Here is a 23,199-nt window from a genome sequence, read left to right as displayed (position 1 = left end):
GATGAATGAGCCAAGCACAAACAGTCCTAGGGCCCTTTGTTGCCAATAAGTGGGTTTCCTCCTCCATCTCCAAGCCCTTCATAATTAAAGATAGCAGCTCACCTAATGCTCAGGAAATGCCGTAAACATTTGTTTTCATTAAGGCTCATATTGGGAAACCACGCGGATTCTGTTGAATAAAACCTAGAAGAAAAACACTTCAGTAGAAAAGGTTGAGACGGTCCAAAGAAACAGCAGAGTAAGGAACAAGCAAGGAAGAAAACAAAGCAGAAAAGTCAACAACTAATTCATGCATCCTGGACTGACTAATGATCACTGAAGAAGTACAGAGAGGAGCACAAACAGAAAATGGATTTCCGTTTTAAGGACTAAAGGGTTCTGTGCTTTTCATACAAAAACCAGCAAACCAACAGAAGAGGTTACCTCAGAAGAGCAAAACATTCTTCACACTGTTAAAAAAAATGAACCTGAGTGAGAAAAGCAAAGAGGGCTTTTGCTACCCTTATTAGTTACTGGGGTGGGAGGGGTGCGGGATATCCAGGAAGGCAAGAGAAGACTTTCTTTGTCCTACATTTTATTTGGAATCATGAATAACACTGCCCTACATCTTCAACACCTGTTCTTGATCTACATCCTGGAAGCATCTTGCTAGAATGCTCCCCCTAATTACACCCTCCCCTCTCCCCACCAAGAAAGCTGTCTAACTCAGCAGGGTATTCTATCTGAAATAGGAAAAAAAAATTCCTGAATAAGTGTGTGTGTGTCCTCCTGCCTCCACTTAAAGGAGTTTTTGTCAGTCTGCTTTTTAAGCTGGGAATGTCAAGCTCTAAAAGACATGTCCCCTGAGCATTGAGAAGTCTTGGGGGAAAAAGAACACCCAGAGGAAAAGATAGGTCAGAACAACCACAATAGTATCAGGGTCTGGAAATCTGCCCAGATACTGAAATACTGTTGCCTGTCCTCACGTCAAACACTATTTCAGACCAAAGGTCTTTAAAAATCATTATATGAAGATATGGTATGTGAAGATTTTACATTCACACTTCCTTTTAGAAGACATAGTAACAAGAAGTTGTAACAAATTCCCTTTCAACTTGCCTTTTGTATGTTAAAAATCAGAAATAATGATGTGACATAGCTGCATTTCTAATATCAGAGCTCTGTCTCAGGAAAAGAATCTTCATCTCCCACAGCTGAGAAGCAACAAGAAACAGCAACAGGCCCAGACTCTGCCTTTCTCACCCATCCCAGCCAAGAAAGGGAACTTCCTCCCTCTGTATCAAGAAGACCAAGTACTTCAGCAGTGACCTATGAGTGTTTTGTTGAAACTGGGAAATTAGCATACAGCTGCATCCCCAGGCTGGCAGAGGGCTTTGAATGGCACGTAAAAACCTGATAGAGAAGCAAATCAATCTGAAGCCTTGAACTGGTGCAGGTAACACCATGGAATCACACACACACACACACACACCCCCAAACATCTACAGCAGTCAAGTTTCCTGAAACTGAGCAGTTTCAAAGTAACGGGCTGGGAACCAGTGCTCAAAAAGATGCAACTAAGAAGCTGAAAATAATGACCATAATTTGGAGTAAAGTTCCATATTGAGAAGTTTCTGTGACTTGAAATAAGAGGAACACAGCATGGCTTAGGATACAATGGGGTACTTTTCTCATAAAATACTGAGATATTTTCAGTGAATTACCCCATAATACTGGAAAAAAGTCTAAAGGAGAGATTATTCCACTTTTACTATGGATGACATATACTCCTTGTAGTCCTGCTGAATTAGTAACCCTGCACAGCTACAGCCTTGGGGCAAACGACACAATACAGGACCTCCAACGCAGACTCTGCAAAAAAGGCTTTGAACGAACAATCTCGTGGGTGAAGAGGACGCCCTTCTCTGCCACCAAAATAATCCAGCACCCAACAAGTGTGAAACCCAGGTATGCAGCCGTCCAGTCAAGGAACAATTTATAACTTCACACTGACCACCTTGAGCAGAGGCAGCAAGACGACACAGGCCAGGTAAGAGCCTGGAGAAATACATGGCAGAGGGTACATGGCGTCACTTTCTGATGGTTCATTCTGTGGTGTAAAACTCCAGCAGGCATACACAGAGTAAGATAATTGAAAAGGAAAATAAACAAGACTCTTTGAAGTCAACTTCCAAGTGCAGTCAAAACCACGGGCATTTAATTTACAGCATTCTTCAGCCTGCAGACATCTTAGGAAAATGTCCAATCCACTGAAATCAATAATAAATAAGCACTTTCAATGGATGCAGGAATTAACTCTTGTTATTTAAAAATGGATTTGAATGCAGTTGTGCTGATAAAGCACTCTCAAAATCCTCCTTCAGGGAGAGAATTTATTTTTGTTTATTTATGAGTATCTATGTTAATTTAATATCAGAAAAAGGAAGAGCAATAAATAAAGCCAAAAATAAACACATATACAAAACAGATATAAATAATATAATTTGCTTATACTTTGCCCTTGAAAACAATAAAAAACTATTACTCCAATCTTTAACTGCTTAGAACTCTGCCAATTAAACTTAAAGATGGAAGAGACATAGAGCAATGAAGTGCTGTGCAAGGCCACCCAGTATCGCACGAATTTGAACACAAGGCTACCTGGTACTTAGAGATATTGTGGGTTGTACTGCCCAAAGAAGAACAGATGTTTGAATTTATGTTTTAGTCGGGTCCTGCAACCAAAAGCTTCAAGGAAAAACCAAACTTTTTTCATGTGGGGTCCTTTTTATGAATTACTTCAATTGATTGTTCTGGTAAGAAGAGTATGGCCTTTACTCAAATGCTATCTCCCCTCTTTTTCCATTTCTTATCTGATTCACCTTTAAAGTTTATTTTGCAGTCCATCTGGAAACTGGAAGCAATTAAATATTCTTGATCTGGGATGGCCTACAGCACAAGTATCACAAGTGAATTTAACAGCAGGATTTCAGTGCAACAGAAATGAAATAAAATGGGTAAAAATCAAACCTTGATTGCATGGTAACACTTGTCTAGGTATTACTTTATACTTTAAATCTAATTTTCAGGTAATGAGAGGATTTCATAGGCCTAGAGACATAAAAGTGAGGGTCTCAGAAATTGTGCCACACCTAGTTTGTCTTCTTGTTACGTTACAAATCAACCAGGTGGGATGAACTAACTTTCGAGGAAAATCAATAGTGGTCAATTTTTCTAACCAAGATACTGCAATTAGAGGGCCAGCTTGATTTCAGGCTTCTGACCTAAGAATCAGGGAGGCTGAAGGATTTCTCATTCTCTACTAGTAAACGTCATGATTTTCAATGTGCAGGTGTAAAGAAGATGTCACTAAAAATAGAAGTAATCAAGAGAGTCCCAGCTGCTTACTTTAACAGCAAACTAGACATATGCAAAAGAAAAACATGAGACTCCCTTCTAAAAAAAGAGTTGATTAAAATTTTAGAGTAATTTAGCTTAAAATGCATATTTTGCTTGACAACTTGCAGAACAAATTGTCAGGGGGCCAGGAATAACCTAAAGCATAATAAAAGAGTACAGGAGACACAAAGTAAAGGGTTTCAGAGTCTCTCCCTTGCCTCATGAGGAATAGGAATGACCAAACAAGACGCCATTGTTTGCTCGCTTAGAATAAAACTGAGAGCAATGTTATCCTGGAGGGCTGACTTGATCAGGGCACCCAGCCACCCCCCAGAGGGACTGATGCTGCTCCTGTTCATCTTTTTCCCCAAAGCCACCTCTGCTGTACTCCCTGTGGTGCCCAGGACATCTGTCCAATACCAGTTCCACTAACCCAGCAGAAAACCACCTACCTTTGCTTCGGCCAGGTGACAAACCACACCAGACTCAGCCCAAATGGGGTCAGGGGAAGGACACACCTCCTTATGTGATACATGTATCACTTGGCTGCATAGTGGGCTTTTAAAGTGCCATTTCCACCCAACACTCCCAACGGGAGGCAAAGAGATTTGCATGGCTGACCAACAGCCCAAGGTAGGGCGTTTATGCAGTTGTAAAACAGAGGATCTTCTCAGTAGGCTCCTGGCTGTGCAAAGTCACAGGTGACAAAGTGCACAGTGCTTAGCAGGCCAAAGTAAAACAGTGTGACATTGTAATAATCACGTAGAGCAAGATGTCTCCAAAGAAAGAGGGGGAAAACCTCTGAAGATGCAGGTACCATAAGAAACACGTCCATCAAAAGAGCAGTGCAGCTACACTGGCTTTCCAGGTGGGATGTCTGCTCAGACAGGCACTTGTGGTAGAACTTCTCGGTTGGAAAGCACATTTCAAATCTAAGTCATTCAACAAAGCAATGGTATCAAACCACAGACACCAAGTGAAACAATGCTCCCCCAAGCCAAGGGGTTTAAAAATACAACAGCACACATGCAAAGGAAAATATCTGTTGCAGAATAGCTGACTATCCAAACATCCGTGTTTCTCCGTTAAGCTGGAATATATAAAGCTGTACATAAAGAGCTATCAAAATTATGATGAGGTGCAAAGAAAAGTCTCTCAGACTTAAAAGGCTAACGATGTGTTGTCTCAAGTTTTCATTTCTTCACCCGAGAAATTTTAACTTGCACCAGAATATGTTTATATTAAATTCCAAAAGCTGCCATTTAAAATAAAAAAATTCTAAAAGCTGTCCTTGACACTCAGCATACATACACACACATGCTCCCAGTTAATTTATTTTACAGAATTATGACTTCAATGAACAACTCTTCAACTGCGAAGAAAGATCAAATCAGATAATAGCTCCACGAGTAACCCTTTTAACTAGGGACCTCCTAACTCTCTACTCATATCCCAAATTTTTTGTCCATATAAACAAATACCTACAGGATTTCATGAAAGTGAAAGCATTACAGGCAAATGACATGTTGCAAGAGAAGAGATATTAGAAACAAAAATCTGTACAAACTTTATTGAAAAGATAAATAACAGCTGCAGGAGCTCCAGGAAAGGAGGAGGGCAAGGGAGGAGAAGAGGAAGAATGAACAGATATCTCCATAGTAACTACAACTATGAAACTCAGGGGAGAACTTGTCTGAAAGCTGAAAGAAGGATGCTACCAGAGAAAACAGACTGCGATATAACTGGAAAAAAACCAGAAACTTCCAAATAATTTTCCACATGGTCAAGGGTCCCTTAAGCTTTAGTTTATTTAATTAGAGCCAAGAACAAATAGAGAGAAAAGCAAAGAAAAAAAGCATAAAATCAAAACATGATGATGACATGGCCATTACTGTACAAATTATTTAACAATAAACATACTGCTAAAAAACCAAATACACCAATATTCAGGTTAAGAAGAAAAAAATAGTTAGTTTCCCTCAGGAAATTCTGTGCTATTGAACACAACAATGGAAGAAGAGAAAGGAAAAGCACTATACCAGCATAAGCTAGGTGATACATGTAAAATTACCTTGATTTTTCTATCAATACAAGAGACCTGACTAGAGGAGATTTTTACAATACAGAGGTTTATACTTTTCAAATGCAGCTCAGAGTTAGAAAACTCCTACAAGTCCCAAACTGAGATGCTGGTGACACGGACTGACCTATTTCTGAGCAGTAATCACACAACTCCAAACCTCTGTCATCCATCTGGGAGTCTCAAGACCCACACCCTTACCTGGAATCTTAATCTGACCCATAACAACACTAATACCCACATTCCTGTCAGTTTTGGTGAATCAGCAGTAGCTCACATTCATGCTGTCATTTGCAAGGAACATGTTGAGAACATGTTCCCATCACTCACACATTGTCCATGTAAGCCACAGGAATAATACAGAACAGGATTTTGTATAGTTCAGTGTATGCCAAACCAGCATGCAATATGAATACAATGTTCAAATACTTATAAAGATGAAAAAAAACCAACCAAACCAACAAACCCAAAACCCAAACCAAAACAACAACAAAACAAAACATAACAACGCACCACCAATATTCTTAAAATTCAGTATATTAGGACACACTTCCACCTTAAAATATTGGAATGGTGCTCTCTTTTTTAGTATCATTATCTTTACACAGCACATAGGACAACACCAGGTGTAGCAAAGAATTACGTTAGCCCAAACATCAGCCTAGAGTTTTATACAGACAATGGCTTATTTGCATTAAAATAATTACTTTCACATTGGCAAACAAATTTGCCTGAAAAAAGTGTCTTTTTCAACTATTTCGTACATCAGTTTAGAGTGACCTCTCCCTAGTATTAAGGTAATCAACATCAAGCCTGTAAGGCACAGGGGTGAGACATGAATTATGTGAATCACAGTTAGGGATGGGTTATCAGGCAGCTGAAGGAGTGCTGGCCATACACAGAACGACAGAAACAACTGCACCTATCCTGTCTGGTTTGGAAACTTCCTTGATTCCTCAGTGAATGAGTCCAGACTCAAAGTCACAAAGACCTTTCCCAGCAACTCTGACTTCTGAAAAGATGGTGGCAGGTGAGAACAAGCAAGTTTGAATTGGACATGGCGTAACACTTCTCAGCTTGCTATAAATCATACCTTCATAATTATTAAATCACTACTCAAACAAGTTGTTTACATAGCTGCCTACCCACAAAGTTCAAGTGTTCCCAGATTATTGTACCTTGTTATATCTTTGCATGTCAGATAGAAGAATTCGTGTCACAACTTCTGTTTGTTCCTTATGAAAATACTGAAAGAACATTAATCACCCTATTTCTTCCTTTTCAAACTACATACAATGATCGTCTTGACTTGCATTATAAAGCAGGTAATCTGTCTTTTTACTATTTCTCTACAAATCCACTCCAATGGACTATTATTGCTTTGTTTATATGGCTAGTTATTTAAATATAAATGTGCAGCACTAAAAATATATTCCAATCATATCAGCATTTCCAGAAAAGGAGGGAGCGTGGGGGGGAGAGGCTTTAAGAAAAATTATTATACATAAATCTTATTGCCATTTTGGTTTTATTGTGGACTAATGCAGTTCTTCATGAGCAAACAACTAGTGCAGATTTGCACTGCCTACTGAAATTAGAATAAAATAACAGAAGCACCTGGTTGATAAGTGGGCTTTCATTGTGTTGTAGCAGGCAACAGCTGAACACAAACATATTACATAGTGTTCCAATTAGTGAAAAGACTGTTCATTAAAAAAGTCCTGGAAAAACACTTTGATATTAAGAGCCGTCTCCTGCTTTCACACCCAAGTCATAATACACTGCTCTCTCCATCATCTACAATACCAAGCAGAAATCCCTCACAAACTTACAAATGTGGGAACAGCATTGACCTTGTTTTACATCTTGCATGAAAGGTGCTAAGTCTAGTGCTAAAGAGACTGTTCATTATTAACTATAAAAACAATCTGACAAAAAGAAAAAGAAAAAAAAAAGAGGGGAAAAAGATCCCCATCCCCAAATCCCCTCAACCTTTTGACAGCTCTACTGCAAGAAAGTCCTTTGCAAATCAAGCTGAAAAGGATATATCACTAAAAGAAACTACTTAAATTAGCAGCTTGCCTAATATGCAAAAGCTTGCCTACCCTTGACTGGCTTTTTTTTGTGCTGAGGGTGCAAAACAGCTCTGCCAGCCTAGCAGCTGTGCAGCCACCAGCCAGGGGAGATCAGCATGCTTGTCTCCCCCTCCTTGGACACATACTCCCACCTTTTCATTTGACAAACCTTAGCCCTCATGTTGCTCCAAAATGAGCCAGTTCAGGGAGTTAAAACTGGCATCTAAAAATAAAATTTTAAAAAGACAAACAGGAAAAAGGAGCAGGCAGCAGGGAGCCAGCACAAGGCAAGGAGCATGAGCACATCCCATGGGTTGGCCTTGCTGTAGTGCACAATCACACTTCTGACTGTCACATGCTTGAGACCGTTAGCAGAAAGCTGCTGTATTAATTAAAGGCCTCAGAAGGTTCCTAATAAGCAATTTCTGGCCAATCTAGCTGTGGCAGCTTAAAATGCTACTGCTCCCCAGTGGGTTGTTCCTTTCTCCTACAGCCAACAACCTTCCCTGCAGCAGAACTGGACAAAGAGTCTTCTCCCAGGAGCTCTGCACACCCTTGCACCAGTGGGCAATGTCCATCCCCTGTTTTGCTACTGCAAGACGGGAAATTTCTCCAACCCTAATTTTTTCCTAAACTAAACCAATGTCTTTTTTCCCCTTAACAGAGAGAATATTCTGACATTAAACTTTAAAAAATCCCCGATTTAAAGCTTAACAGTGATCAAAATCAGTCAGCCTCCTCCTACTTCTCACAGCCCTCTATTAAGACAACTTTACAATAAAAGATAAATACATTTGTGCATTTGGCAATTCCCCATGTGAATTTCTGGGAAGGGGGCCATGTAAATGAGTAGCCACCTGATTAGTAACAGGAAGCAAGCAATAGCCAATTATCACCAAAGATCAACATACTGTCATATGAAGTCTGCTCTGCATATCTCTTCCTGGGTAAGGTGGGCAACTTGTTGCTAGAAAACACACAGCTGTCTCTGCACACTGTTATTAATTCCCAGTGGTTGCAGTCCTTAAGAGTTGCCCATAAAAATGTACGAGCATCCAGCACAGACCAAACACCTTTGGACAGTTACCTATTGATTTTCTCAACTGAGAATCATAGCTGGAAACTGGAGATTCACAACAAAAACATGCAGCTACATGGAAGCTACACTTCTCCTTCAGCAATAACCTTTTGTTCATAGGTTTTGAAAAATGTATGATCTTTACATGGTGAAGGCCACCCAATCTGATAGTTTATCAAGCCCATATACCAACAGTTTTGTTCGTCTCTCCCCAAAGCATTGAACAAACCAGCAACTTCTCTCATTTACATGGCAACTAGACAGCAATCCATTGCACAGCAGATTCAGTGTAACACTTGAATGCTTGGCTTTTGCCAAATGTTAGAATAATGCTGGCACTTTTCACCTTCACTGGCTGAAAGAAGTATTTACTGCTTAGGATTATCCTGCTGCTTCCCTTCAGACCTGACCACTAGTAATACACACAGCTCAGATCAAAGTAAGTGTTTTCCATCCTTTTGAGTGTAAACTCAAATAAAGCTAAGTATTTTGAAGCACTAAGCTTGCCACTACTGCCACTGCCAATCCTCCCCAAACTCCATTTACTCTGTAAGAAGGGCTTGCAGTTTTGGACTTATCTGGAGGCTGCAAAGGGGCAAAGCTGTACATGTGCTCCTTTTCCTCTTTACCACCACCAGCAGCTGAAATCTGTAGCACCACAAAAGGCGGGCTGCAGACTTTTAGAACTGTTCCAGAATATTATTTCAATATAAAATAATACATGTAAAAAGAAATGGAGATGGGAATTTTCGCATCAGATGCAAACCTGGTTGTGTAAGAAGCTTCCTCCAGTCCCCAGAGAGCAAAGGTATTAATTACTGACTACACTCTGACTAGCTGGAACCATTTGAAGCCTAACAGTGTCAGGCCAGTGCATTCAAAAATCCTGCTCCATCAAACAAAGTATCTAAGTGAGTTTCTGAACAAAATCTGCAGTATTAGATTAAATCTGCACACCTTCAACATAACAGCGATCTCTTTCCTTTATGGCTCTTCAATCAAGCTATGATACTAGAAAAGGGGTTGAAACTGGAAAATTAAATAGATATGATAAACCTTAAGCTGTGCTTGGCTGGGGGTTCTACTGTTGTGTTATTCTGCTTGGCATATATATGTGAAATAAGGAATACTTGTCTCTGATCTCTTCACTGGTCCACAGCCAGGCTGGTAGGGATTTACCTCCCCCACAGATGCCTGCCAGCACCCACCTATCTACAGCTGAGTCCAGTAACTCACTGGGAGCATCCACTACCTAGTTTTGACCCAAGGGAGGGCTACACCAGGGATAGTTGGCACCAACAGGGATAGTGAGACCACAAGGCAATGTTAACTGCTAGCAAATTCACCCTCCACTCAGTTTGCTACAAGAACTTACACTTGCTGCTCATCCAGGCTCTTGTGCAAATTGTCTCTGAAACTGGAGGAGTTTGGATCAACTATAAATGCAAACTAAAACCACACACATGCTGCACACATGCATGAATCCCTATCCCCTTTATGTAAGGTGACCTGCTCTAGGCAGGGGGAGGAAATGCTGCCAGATTAGTCCCTGAACTGATGGACAGGGGGCCAGAAGGCTGCCAGATAGAGCAGCTGGGAAGAGGTGGGAAGAAGGAACTGGGAAAAGATTGCCTCCACAGTGCCAGCCTGCCATTACATTTAAGAACTGAAAGGTCAAACCAGAGTCTTAAACTACTGAAGAAACTGGATTACAGTTTAAGAGAAGCAACCCAGAAAAGATCTGTCTGCAAAGAGGAAGCTCAGGGAGGAAAAGAAATAGGTAAAAGTCTGTGTTGGGTGTAAATGGAAACAAAGCAAGAACAGTCCCCTTCACAGCAACTAAAGTAACAACTGCAATATTATCTCAACAGCTCATGATGCTTGAAGAAGTTGTGAAGTGATGCCTTGCCTTCCATGAAAGCCAGAGAAAGTTTTCATCTTGGGTCTGTGTTGGGGGTGGGTTTTTTGTTGTTGTTTTTAACCTGAGAAGTACCAAAAGCACTGAGCTCCCTATTATTATGCCTGAACCACCTAGCTGCCTCTCAAGGGTCTGAATTCCCTCAGCCCAAACCCACCAAATATTCTTCCAAGAATGTTTCACCCAGAGTACTCAAGTGCAGTTTCTGGAGACTGGTGATGTAGAAATCCCACTCATTTCTGAAGCTGGACTGTGCAGGGCACCAGAAGCAGGTACAGCGTAAGGGACAAGCCCTCCTGCCCCTTGCCAGCCCCAAGAGAGGAAGGGGATGTCCCCCTGGTTGCACTGACAGCTGCTCCTACAACTATACTCTGAACAAGAGATAAAAGTCTCACTCACGCTAACAATGAAGAAACCTGGCAAAAGGCCTCAATTCATTTTCTTCTTGCTATTATTTTTAATCCTAACCAGCTTCTTGAAGCTACTCATGGTGTGACCCTGCAAGCCATTATGCGAGCACAGCTAAGGAATGAGGGGACCAACTAAAACACTGAGGGAAGCAGAAAGAAATTCCTTAAGATAATGTGCATGCAACAGGTTGGCTGTGAAATAATGACCACGGTGTCCCAGGATCACACCAACAGTAGATGTCACCTAAATAGCTCAGCAGAAATAATTTTCAATCCCCCAATGTATCTCATAAAGCCCAAAATCAGCCCACAAATATCTTTGCCCTGACCAGCAGTAGGATGCAATAAGCCTTACAAAATTTCTACCAGTATGGAAGATAACACAAATTTTACTCTGATATGCCTGATGAGCTAAGTGGGCATATTAGTTAAGAGTTTTAGTTTGTTGCTTGGGTGCACAGAAAAGATTGTGGGGACCAGGGATATGAAACAGTGGAACAAGAACAGGAGGGTGTCCAGGAAAGCACCAGTCTCCTCACCCCATCAGGCTTCTCAGTGGAATTATAAAGTCATACAGAAAACAGGAATACTTCTTTTGTTTGGAAGAAAACTGTTATTGTTGTTATTATAACTATATGGTTTGTTTTGGCTTGGAACTAGGATGCAAGAAGTGTGGAGGAAAAAAGGTTGAGGAAGCATTTCTGATCCTGTCTTTTAAGTGGCATTTTTTAGACAGCCTGTTTCCATTCTTACTTCACAGAGAGGACAACTCCCAGCCACCTGCATTCTCAGCATATTTTCTATAATAGTTTGGCTTGAGGTCTATGATTTTAACCCACATTTTGCACATTCATTGAGTTCTAGGAAAGAGGAGGCAGCTTGCTGCAGCAGTATCTCAAAGTAGTCTTTTGCAACCGATACCCACCACACTCCCTTACTATGCAGTCCCTCTTCTCAGAAGCATCTGTTTTGTCCTTTCCTATCTTTTTAACCTTACATGGTTTCATTCACTGAAAATTAGAAATACCAACAATAACTGTAACTACTTTAGTGATGCTTTCCTTGAAATTGCACACACATACATATTGACATGACCTGAGAGGCAAACACCAGGAGAGGAGAGAGTCTTAAGGCATTTAAATTAGCATTCACCTACTGTAAAATAATAACGGCTTTTCCATGCTTTCCAAAACAGCAACGAGAACCATCTATACCAACAGGTGAAGCAAAGCTTGCTATATCTTTGCTGTTCATAGAAGGAATCCATGCTGCAACATCTGTTTATGGTAGGGCAGTAGGTGCGACCACAACCTACTGATAACATAATGCAACACTCTAAGAGACAAAGCAGAAAGGCTCTACTTTAATCATAACGCACTACTGACCTTTTCCTTGAGGGCCCTTCTTCAAAATCTGAAGAACTAACATCGTTGCTTGTTGAGGACACTTGCGATGCATCGTCCTTCTCATTCTCCAGCTGTTCTGATCCTGGTCCTAATCCTTTAGATTGGCCATTAGTGAGAAGTCCTGCAAACATGACAAAGGAGTACACAATATTCAAAACCTGCATTACCAGTGATTTTATAAAAATTCACATGTGACACTTACAATAGAGAGCTGATGTCCAAAGCAACTGTCTTGCAAAGAGACAGACTGACAACATTGATTTTGTACAGAGGTACTTTAATAAAAATCTGCCAGCCTGCCTGCTTCTGATTTGGTTAACTCTAAGACCCCAATCTCAAATAACTCCAATATGAGTGTTTGCAATAGTGTTTATAATCTTGTCACTTTCGAAAAAGGGACACATCTTAGTCAAATTCATCCTTGTTTTACAGAATTCCTGTGACTGGCATAGATGAGAGTCTTTTGCATTTATCTGTGGATTCATAAAATTAAGCTGCCATTTGGTCCAATTTGACATCATCTTGCTCTTCATTCTGGCGCCTCCAACTACTGCAATTTATGATCCTTTGAAAAAAATCCTACATCCCAAAGAAGTGAACATCAAATGTCCATTTCCTGACTTTGATTCTTCTGGCCAAGTGTCACTCATCTACAGAAACTCCAGACTGCCAGAAAAGGTACACAGGGCATCAAAGGTACACAGGACACAGCTGCCTTCCCTTTTGTGCCTTTTCTCTCCTGGAGAAATAATACAGCAAGCAGAGTCCCACACAGACGGAAGAGAGCATTGGACCTTTGCAAGCATAACTTTTAACAAATTTTGTGTATTCTATGCCACCAAGTAACTACAATATAATATGACTCTTACAAACAACAGCAGATAGGCAATGAAACCACTCATACTTAAGGAAGAATTAAAATAGTAACATATTCTTCAGCAGGCTCTGGGATGAGAGGGAGGAAACAATTTTATTAGCTCACTCTTTACTCCATGTTATAAGAGCTTATTACCAGAGGAGCTGCAATTTCATCCAGGAGAATGCTTTCTCATCTCTCCACCCAAATAGTTTTACAAATGGCATAACAAAGCTTTGTTTCACTGCTGTACTTCCTCAGAGAAATGTTGATAAGACTTCTCTCCCTCCTTTAGCCATTTCAGTCTCTCTTTCAAAAACTGCACCTTAGAAAAGAAAATGTGGCGGGGAAGGGGGTGGGGGCTACCCTTTCCAAGATGAGCCAGGCAGTGAGGCTGGTCAGAGTACTAAACTGAAAACATTTACTAAGAACTGCAGTTCAAGAATTTCCACCAGCACTACATGAGTGCCAGACCATTTCGGACCTCTGTTTTCAGGAAAATCACCATCCAGTACCACCAATGCACTTACTCATTGCATAACCAAGCATTCTGCCAAGCTCAGCTCCGAAGAGACATCGAAGCATAACCAGAGCAAGAGCAAAGACACCTGCTCTGGTGAGCTGCTGTCTCTAAGCACTGGAAGCTTGGCCACAGTTGTAGCCAAATGCTCCTTCCTCACAAGGCCATTTATTCACTGGTCGCTTGGGCACTACGACTGCCAGCGGGCTCTGAACTTCACCAATTCCAATCTAATTGCTCTGACTGCCCATTTTTAAACAGCCTAATCCAAAGCCTGCATCATATCTCTCACTCTCATTTTACCAACTGAAGTCTGCTCATATTCATTGTGAACTATACCACATTTCTGCTGACTTGGGCTATGTGATGGCCACATGCTGCAGTTTTTGCATATGCTGTTTTAAAAACTTCACCTACGAAGCAGAAACATGGATTGTTTTTTTTGTGGGGAAGAGTCGGTGAACTGGTAGCTCAATTTTTTTCCCTAATACACAGCCCACAGAGCAAAAGTTGAAACTACACACCAATTTTTGCATTAAATTGTCTCTTCTAGCCAGCTCCAGACTGTCAGGGAGAAGTAAAATGACCCAGTTTACATTTTCTCTCCCCTTTTGTTGAATTCCTTTTGATATTTCCTTTCCATTAAAGGGATCTCAAACTGTGACCCAACAAATAAAACAAATTTCAGTATCAGCACATGATACTACAAAAGGGTTTGTAGTGTAACCACACAATCATATGACGTGGGGTGACAGCATCCCTTCAAAGCATTCCCGAGGAAATGAAGGCAAACTTTGAAAAAACACTTGAATAGATTATATTTCTATGCTGAACTCACTCCCTCTAGAAGCCCTAGTGCCTAAGTTTATTCTTATAAAAGTTTCAACTTTTGCTTTGCATTTTTCCATGAAACCACTGCTGATAAAATTTACAATTTTTGAACTCCAGGGAAGTCTAAATCAAGCATATCATTTGAGGCCTGACACTCAGTAACTTAACTCTTATGGCAGAATTTGATTAGGTTTTCCAAAAGCAATATTTGTTCTGGAGACCTGCCATCTGTAAAACCCAGGAACCTGAAGTATATGAGTCAAGAAAATCACCTTTCAGGCTGTCAACTTGCATGCACTTGGAAGGCAATTTTTATTCATCCTTTCACCCTGCCAAACCATCAGCTCACTTGGGAGACAAGCATGATTTGTGTTCCTCAAGGAAAAAAGTATCGGTTTGCCTACCATTACTCATCATAACCAGCACCATTCCAAGACGCAGTAATATTGCCGATAACTGATGTTAGCTATCGCCCGCTGGAACCAACTAAAACAAGTGCTCTGAAAGAGAGGCATAAAACTACAAATGAGAGACACTGATAAATACTGGGAATGGGTGTCATGTTCTACAGGTTTTCAGGGCAAGCATAATTGCAAAATCCACTCTGAAGTGATGAAAGGCACAGACAGCCACAATCCAAAGCCTCCTTTCAAGCGCTGGAGAGAAAGCACATGCTGAAGCAGGCTGTTACACAGTTTACTGCCACTCGATCATTTTTATATCAAATGCATTCAGCTTGCCCCCAGATACCTTTCCCTTCAAATGCCATTCCTGTTATCTCTAACTGCAATAAGCCACATTCTTTTCTGCTGTGCATCAGCTGGGAGCCATGAAACGTCTGGAAGCCTCAGGACAGGATGGGGACCCCACAGTTTTGCCAAGTGATACTCAGGCACTCCCATCACCATTAATGAGTTGGTACCAGTGCAGTGGACAGGTCATACAGGTCTGCTGGTGCACTTAAGGAGCATCAACCCATGTGAGTTTGACTCTCCAAGGCCAACCACACTACAGGAAGCAGCAGGCATTCGTATTTCTTAGAAGCTGAGTAGTACAGTTGTGTACGTATATAAAGAGAGAAAAGCAACTGAGCAAGAAAACACTCTTTTGTATAGTCTGGAAAGCTGAACCACTCCAAGGAGTGGCTACTTCAGAGCACCCAGCAACAGTCAAGGAATCAGCAAGCCCTCCAGAGCCAAATCAAATCAAAGGGACAAATAGTTCCTCTACTGCTTTTCCATGGCTGTGCCCTTCAGCCTCTAAAACCACAATGCCAGCAAGCCCTGGCTCCTGTCGAAGCCCATGACATTCTCAGCTGCTGGAGAGCTGGCAGAGGCTGCCTGCCCCTTGCCCACTAGGCTCATCTCAGCCCTAGCTCTCCCTGCCTTCTCCCCTGGCAGCTGGACTCATGACCAGCCACCAGACCTGAATAACTAGGCAGAATAAATCAGGGTTGATAAAAATAAGACTTTATTCCTGTAATAGAAAGTGTTTGTTTTAAAAGTCAAATTAGATTTTTCAAAAAAAATAAACCTCATTAAAATTAAGTTTGAAAGTACAGCAACTTGCATTATAAGTCACTGTAGGATTTCAGTTATTAAAATGACTTACATGAAATAATTTATATATACAGAGAAGCACTGCATATTTGCTGTCAAAGTTTAAAAGGAACTGAACAGTTCAAAGTCACTGAATAAACACTACCTTAATTAAGTCAGTAATAATGAATTATTTAATTAAGTCACAATACAGGAACTTGCATATCAAATGACATCTATGACCCTTCAAATACACTGTTCTGGCTCTAACTGATCAAGACTAGACACTTTCAGAGAAAGGCCAATTACTAATTCCTAATAATTAAAAAGGGTAGCTTAAAACTGAACCATAGAGATCTTAACATCCTCTCTAAAATGCATTTTAGTCACATAAATGTCAACTTCACCATTTTCCTGAATTTGTTTTTAAACTTCCACAAATGCTGCAATACCAAACTGCAGTTTTAGATACATGCTGCTTAAAAAGACCAAAAGAAAAAGAGCTTCCATTTATCAGTACTGAGAAAAAGCAGCAAACGTCACTTTTTCATCCACTGTTACAAGTGAGAGGAAGTACAAAAGCCCTTTCTGCATATAAGTCATTATTAAAGAGACTTCTATCACCTCCTATTTATTTGCCTTCCACACTGAATGTTTTCAGATCTGTCTGTGGCTACAAGTCTGTTTGTTTTTTCACATGCAGGAAGGGCTCTGCTCTGAGAGCTGAGCCCTACCCTCTAGGGTGATCCACACAGAGTACGGATATTATGGCTTTACAACCTGCCCACAGCGTGCTCCCTCTTGTTCCCACTCCATCTCACTGCCCCCTTTGCTGCTCAGCTGTAGCTTGTAGCTGAGCAGAGGTCTTGCTGAGCCTACTCCAGCAACCAGAACATCCCTCTCACCAAAAACAGAGTGTGTAAAGAACAGTTAAATCTGCTTAAATTAGCTTATTATAGGGGCATTGTGCTGACTCAAGTGGATTGCTTCTCATAAGAGCCTAGCAAGTAAGACTTAACAATACCAGCACACGCAGAGCTTAATTTACATTGGTACACATTTGCTGACCTTACTGGTTTTGGTGATAACACACCCAGCAATCTACAACTCTTCTCAAGTCATGATCTAACTCATCTCTGGTCATCTGGAGAGATGACTGACAGGCACATACAGGACAGGTCTTGGGAGCATCTGAAGATGTGATACAAAATCCCAGTACCTGGGAATGCACCATATAATAAAACATGATGTTAACTCTAAATACATAGAAGGAAAACTGAGGAGGAAGAGAGGAGCAGAAAGCAGCAACATAAGAGAAGACAGAAAAAAAGTAAGGGAGGGTTTGGAGTTAGTTGGTTTTAAAAATAGATGAGATTGCAATTACTGGTATGTTCTTCATTATTAAAGTTACTGAATAATCGGGAAACCAAAGGGGAGCATCTGAGCAAATTTCAGCATCATGTGGTTAGTTAACTAAGTGGTTGGGTAAAGAGACTTTCACAATGTTTCCAAAACACTATTTCCACATCGCTTACTCTAACGCCAACAAGGCATCTCAGCATGAACATTTCCATGTTCTTACAATAGAGCAACACCTATTTTAGCTTGCTGTTTCCCAGTCCTAAGGCAGCTTAGGAAAAAAAATACATTCAATTGTATTTCCAGTCAATTCTCACAGTCAGAGGCAACCCACAAAGCCATTATGTTAGGAAAATCAGCAGTCAACACCCCACAAACACAAGCCAAAGATATCAAAACCATTAAATGACCTAAACAAAGACAATTTCAACATGACCATATTCACAGCTTTCTATATGAGATAACGTCAGAGGGTCCACAGCCCAAGGGAGCCATCCTGCAGATCTCAACAATATGTGAAATATGTAACTCTGCTCCTGGGTGCTTTTTGACTACACAGGGACACTTTTCTTCCCACTGCCAAGAGATTCTGGGTTGGTTTCCCCCCTGGCAGTCCTTTCCCTGCAGTCCTCCCTGGTCCCTGCAAGCTGAACTGCTCTGGGCTGGTAGAAAAGGTCCAGTTTCCAGGGCAAGCAGCAAAACAAACACAAGTTACAGTAAGTTAAAAAGGGGATTTACCCAAGGCAGCATTCTCACTGTGCTAGGATGACAATGCTCCTTATGAGAGCATGTAATAAATAGCAGGGACTGTAGTTACATAGCCATGGAGCTAGAGTTCTGTTCCCTTATGGAGTAACATGCCTGTCCAAACTTCAGCTGTGCAGTCATGGGAGTTGTACAGGAAAGCTTTGTTTAAAAATATTAATGATTTCTTTCTTTCTGCACCATCTCATTTAGGAGAGCTGACACAAAAGTTAGAAAGCAAAGGGTTTAAGCACAGTGTTATAAAGTCTGACGGTTAACCATCCCACACCATGGTCTGGAAGTTTAGTACCACCTGAACGTGGACAAAGTTTTGAGCATAACCACACCATGGAAGACCACCAACATGAATTCTATGCCTAAAATAGAAAGGGAAAAAATTACTATCTTCAGCTCTTTAAATATTTACTCTGGCCATCAGTTTCACAAAGGTACAGAATGTTTCACACACATTCTGTACAAAAATCAAAACCAGCAATAAACTGGTGGCTCACCTACACCTCTTGTTTTCCTTCAGCCTTGTAGATATTGCCTACCTAGACTTTAGTACAGTCTTTCACACCATTTCCCACACACTTTGCTTGAAAAACTGGCTGCTCATGGCTTGGATGGGTGCAGTGTTTGCTGGGTTAAAAACTGGTTATATGGCTGGGCCCAGAGAGTGGTGGTGAATGGCATTACATCCAGTTGGCAGCTGGTCACTCATGGTGGTCCCCAGGGCTCAGTGTTGGGGCCAGCCCTGTTTAACATCTTCATCGATGACCTGGACCAGGGGATTGAGGACACCCTCAGTCAGTTCACAGATGACACCGAGTTGGGCAGGACCATTGATCTGCTGAGGGTAGAAAGGCTCTACAGAGGGATCTGGAGAGGCAGGAAAGCTGCCCAGCAGGAAAGAACCTGGGGTTGCTGGTTGACATCTGGCTGAACAAGAGCCAGTGTGTGCCCAGGTGACCAAAAAGCCAATGGCATCCTGGCCAGCAGGACCAGGGCAGTGATTGTCCCCCTGTACTCAGCACTGGTGAGGCCACATCTCAAGTGCTGTGCTCAGCTCTGGGCCCCTCCACAAGAAAGACACCGAGGTGCTGGAGCGTGTCCAGAGAAGGGCAAAGGGGCTGGGAAAGGGTCAGGAGCACAAGTCTGATGAGGAGCAGCTGTCAGAGCTAGGGGTGTTTAGTGTGGAGAAGAGGAGGCTCAGGAGGGACCTTATCACTCTCTATAGCTGCCTGAAAGGAGGGTGTAGCCACATGAGGATTGGTCTCTTCTCCCAGGTAACAAGCAATAGGACAAAAGGAAATAGCCTCAAGTTGTGCCAGGGGAAGTTTAGACTGGATATTTGGAGAAAATTTCTTCACAGAAGAGGGGATCAAGCACTGGAACAGGCAGCCCAGGGAAGTGGTTGAGTCAGCATCCCCAAAGGTATTTAAAAGATGTGTATATGTAGCACTTTGGAACATGGTTTAGTGGTAGAGTTGGCAGTGCTGGGTTAACAGTTTTACTTGATTATCTTAGAGGTCATCTCCAACCCAAACAATTTTGAACTACAGAGAGTTACAGTTTCTTATGAGCTACAGCTTTGTATACAAGTTTATTTGCATAGTACCATTAAGGAACAATTTTCACCATTTTTCGTAAGTAACAGACAAACAGCTGTGATGCAATACAAATCTACATTGCATTGTCTGTAATCCTAAATTTGTCTTCTACCAAAACCACACTTTACGTACTAGACTACGTGCTGAAACACTACCAAAATCTTGGTAGGCATGTTAAATAAAACCATTAGTCATTTGATGCTAAGTTTAACCGCACCGGTATCTCTAAACATCTGCAGTCTGCATTAATCAGCACACTGTACCGAGTTACTGTATTTAGCTGTTGTACAGCTATGCACAAAAGATAATTTAGTTTTATAGTGCAAATGCCATCTGTCACATTGTCACAGCATGACAAGGTATCACATTACATATTAAACAGACAACATGCTTCAAAAATAAGGCCTATTTTCATGCTCTGGTTGTCTCAGAGACTAAAGAATGGGGTTTTCATAATAGTGATATAATTTAAAAACAAAGCAAACCACAATATTTTTCTCTGGGATAAGAGATATTAATTCCGCGTCTACTTTTTTAAGGATAGCTGTCATAAAGGCTATTTTGATCTAATTTGGTAATGCAAAACCACAACAGTTTTCTGTCTCTAAATAAAAAAGCCACAGCATGAAACCATCATCGTTTATGCCACACGATGCTCTGTGCTGCCACCACGATGGTAATTAACAGTACGCGGGCTTTTCAGATGACAAGCCACTGGACATTAGGTTGATTGTGGTACATAACAGAGCATATGCATGAAGCAGTACCATTATGCCAAAAACTGTTAGCAAATAGCTTGTATAGTCTTCATAAATGACTAGAAGAGTGCTTTTATATGTAGATATAAATCATTACTATGGAAGCCACGCATGAATGACATTACAGCACAAGATGTGTTTGTCAGCCTGTCAAAAGACCAGATCACCAAAGAGAACAGACTAAATAACACAGGTTGAAAGAAGCTCCTCACTCCCATTATAGCTCCATCCAAAACCACTATTAAGCAACCAAAGACATTTTGTGACTTTGCGTCCTGCATATTAGTCCATTACTGATTAGCAGCATTAATTGAAATAAACTGTTCTGTTGTTTCAACACAACACTTTCTAGGGTGTTTTGTTTTCATTTGGGGGAGTTTGGATTGAGGTTGAGGTGGTATTAAACTCATAAAAGCAGGAATACAACAGTCAAAAATGAACCTTATTTAATTCTGCCAGGAAACTACCCCAGGCCATATGACATACTTCTAGCCTCAGTTTGATTTACGAAATATGCATCTGAAAGAAATTTAAAACAAAAGAAACCAATAAAGCACCCCCCAAAAAAGCCTACCAATGTCTGCACTGTATAAATAGAGAAAAACCTCACCTGAAGTTTGTTCATACTTCTGTTATTTTAGGTTTGGGGTTTTTTTTAAAGTACTCAAAGAGACACACCTCTCTGATTAAAGACATTTCTCCACTTTAAAGGGCACAATGAGAACTCTGAACCTCTGATTCACCCAAGTAAACACACAACCCCTTCTGGCACTTTATACTTCATAAACCAGAACAGAGGCCATAGCCTGGGCTCCATGATGGTGTGGCCTGGATGAGGGAGCGAACAGGAGTATCAAACAGGCTGAGCAGCGAGGTAGGTGTTCATTGACAGGTGAAGGAGATAGCAGCAGTAATGCTGACCCAAAAAAAGCTGAGGGAACAAACACATCTCTTAAATCCCCTTCCTACAAATGCAGACAGCTAAGTCATAGCTTAAAATCACAAACGGCTACCCCTTAGATTTTTCCAAACTTTTTTTCTTGATTTTACAGAGGGGAGGCTGGGGGAAAGGAAACTTAAGGAACAACTGCCCCCAAACCCAAAAGATAGAGCTGTCATGAATGAAGCAGAACAGCGAGGAGGAAAGAGAGTTGATGGTCACGACCCTACCAGCTGCTCACTATGTGTTATATTGTACCATTGTGTAATTGAGCTTCTACCAATTGCCCCTGGAGCTGTATGGTAAGGGGAGAGCAGTAGCATTTCTAATAAGTAGGTACCAGGCTGTGTAAAGACATTACGTTTTGACAAACAAACACAGTCAATTTTATGGTACCATGAACACTCCCTTTTAGCACCAGGGAAACAAGCATCATGTACTCTTCCCGTACTTTGTCAAGGAATCACACTATTTATTGTAAAAATTTGTTGTACTCGAATCTACCTCAGTCGCACAACCTCCTTTGACTGCAGTCAGAAAGCTTCAGAGGAACAAGAGGACTCCAAATGCAAGCTATAGACCTTTGCTGTTCAGATATATGGCTGGAGAAGGCATGAAGCCCTCAGCAGGAAAACAGCAACAACCAACAACAGGAAGAGAGCTTGGTTAGGATGCAGGGACCTGGACTCTGTCCAGATGCAGCCACTGCCAAGCAGGTGCCCCTGAAGAGGCCACCTCCTCTCCAGGCACCTCAGCTCACCCAACTGTAAAATGAAGGTAGTGAGTTCAGCTTCCATAGTGAAATGCAGGAAGGGGTACAGACAGTAACCACGACATGAGACACAGGGTTTGTGTTACTAACATCCCTCAGTGGTGTGTGCCTTGTGTAGATTTTGGTCTTGGACAGAGTGGCTTTATTTCTCCTTGAGGAGAGAAGTGCTCTTAATTGCCTTAGATTTGCGTCTGTCCTGTAAGACACCTTCTCTCATATGCAACCTGGAAACAGAGTTAAACATGCTTTTTATTAGAAATTACAGACGCAAGCAAGTCCACAAAAAATATAATTTATCGCCATTTAGTTCAAGGGTATCAGCAACTGAACTATCAGCATAACCACTGAGAGAGAGAAAAGTCTAAGTTCTCAGGTATTAACAAAATTCAGGGAGATAGAAATAAGGTCTTCTTTGGTTTTTATGCCAAAACCATCATGTCTTGTTTATCCTGCCTTTCCTGGGGAATTTTACAGCTGAATGGAAAACCAGTGGGGTGACACCCCATGGGAGAGAGTAAAGAAAACCTGCAATATGCCTATGAAAGAAGTGATTTCATTTTAAAATGTTTTGTTCTTCCTACCTTTTTTTTTTTACCCATTTGAGAGCTATTTGGAGAAAAGTTATTGACTGTTTCCAAAGTATTTTTACTTGTTCTTCACAAATACCCCCCATGTGAGGGAAAGAGCATGGGTTACACTGCTAAATAAGAAGTAAAGCTAGCTAATCACTGTTGCAGGTCTTTGTCACCCGTACGTCAGTAAGTGAGGGCAATTCCTCCCCCTCCTGAAGCAGGAGCTACAGAGCTAGCTTAACTGTGACATACCACAGCAGTCCCATTTTTCAGACAAGTTATTTCCCCCTACCTCAGCATCACAGGGCTATGCCTTTAGACGCACCCTGTTTCAGAGTTAAGCTTTCACTA

The 23,199-nt window shown here is 41.2% G+C and overlaps 1 protein-coding gene across 2 annotated transcripts in view; it reads right to left on the bottom strand.

The window, feature by feature from the left end:
- Positions 1 to 23,199, bottom strand: part of JARID2 (jumonji and AT-rich interaction domain containing 2) — a 213,795-nt gene that overhangs the window by 80,044 nt on the left and 110,552 nt on the right. For both annotated transcript variants that reach the window (XM_042049152.1, XM_042049151.1), the window contains exon 3: positions 12,325 to 12,466. In XM_042049152.1, coding sequence (XP_041905086.1) covers positions 12,325 to 12,466 — 142 coding nt within the window. The remainder of the gene's footprint in view (positions 1 to 12,324; positions 12,467 to 23,199) is intronic.

This window comes from Corvus kubaryi, unplaced genomic scaffold, assembly GCF_017639235.1.
Source record: "Corvus kubaryi isolate FWS band 111438036 unplaced genomic scaffold, C.kubaryi_AGA036_p1.0 69, whole genome shotgun sequence".
NCBI lineage: Eukaryota > Metazoa > Chordata > Aves > Passeriformes > Corvidae > Corvus > Corvus kubaryi.
This window is presented reverse-complemented; position numbering and strand designations above follow the sequence as displayed.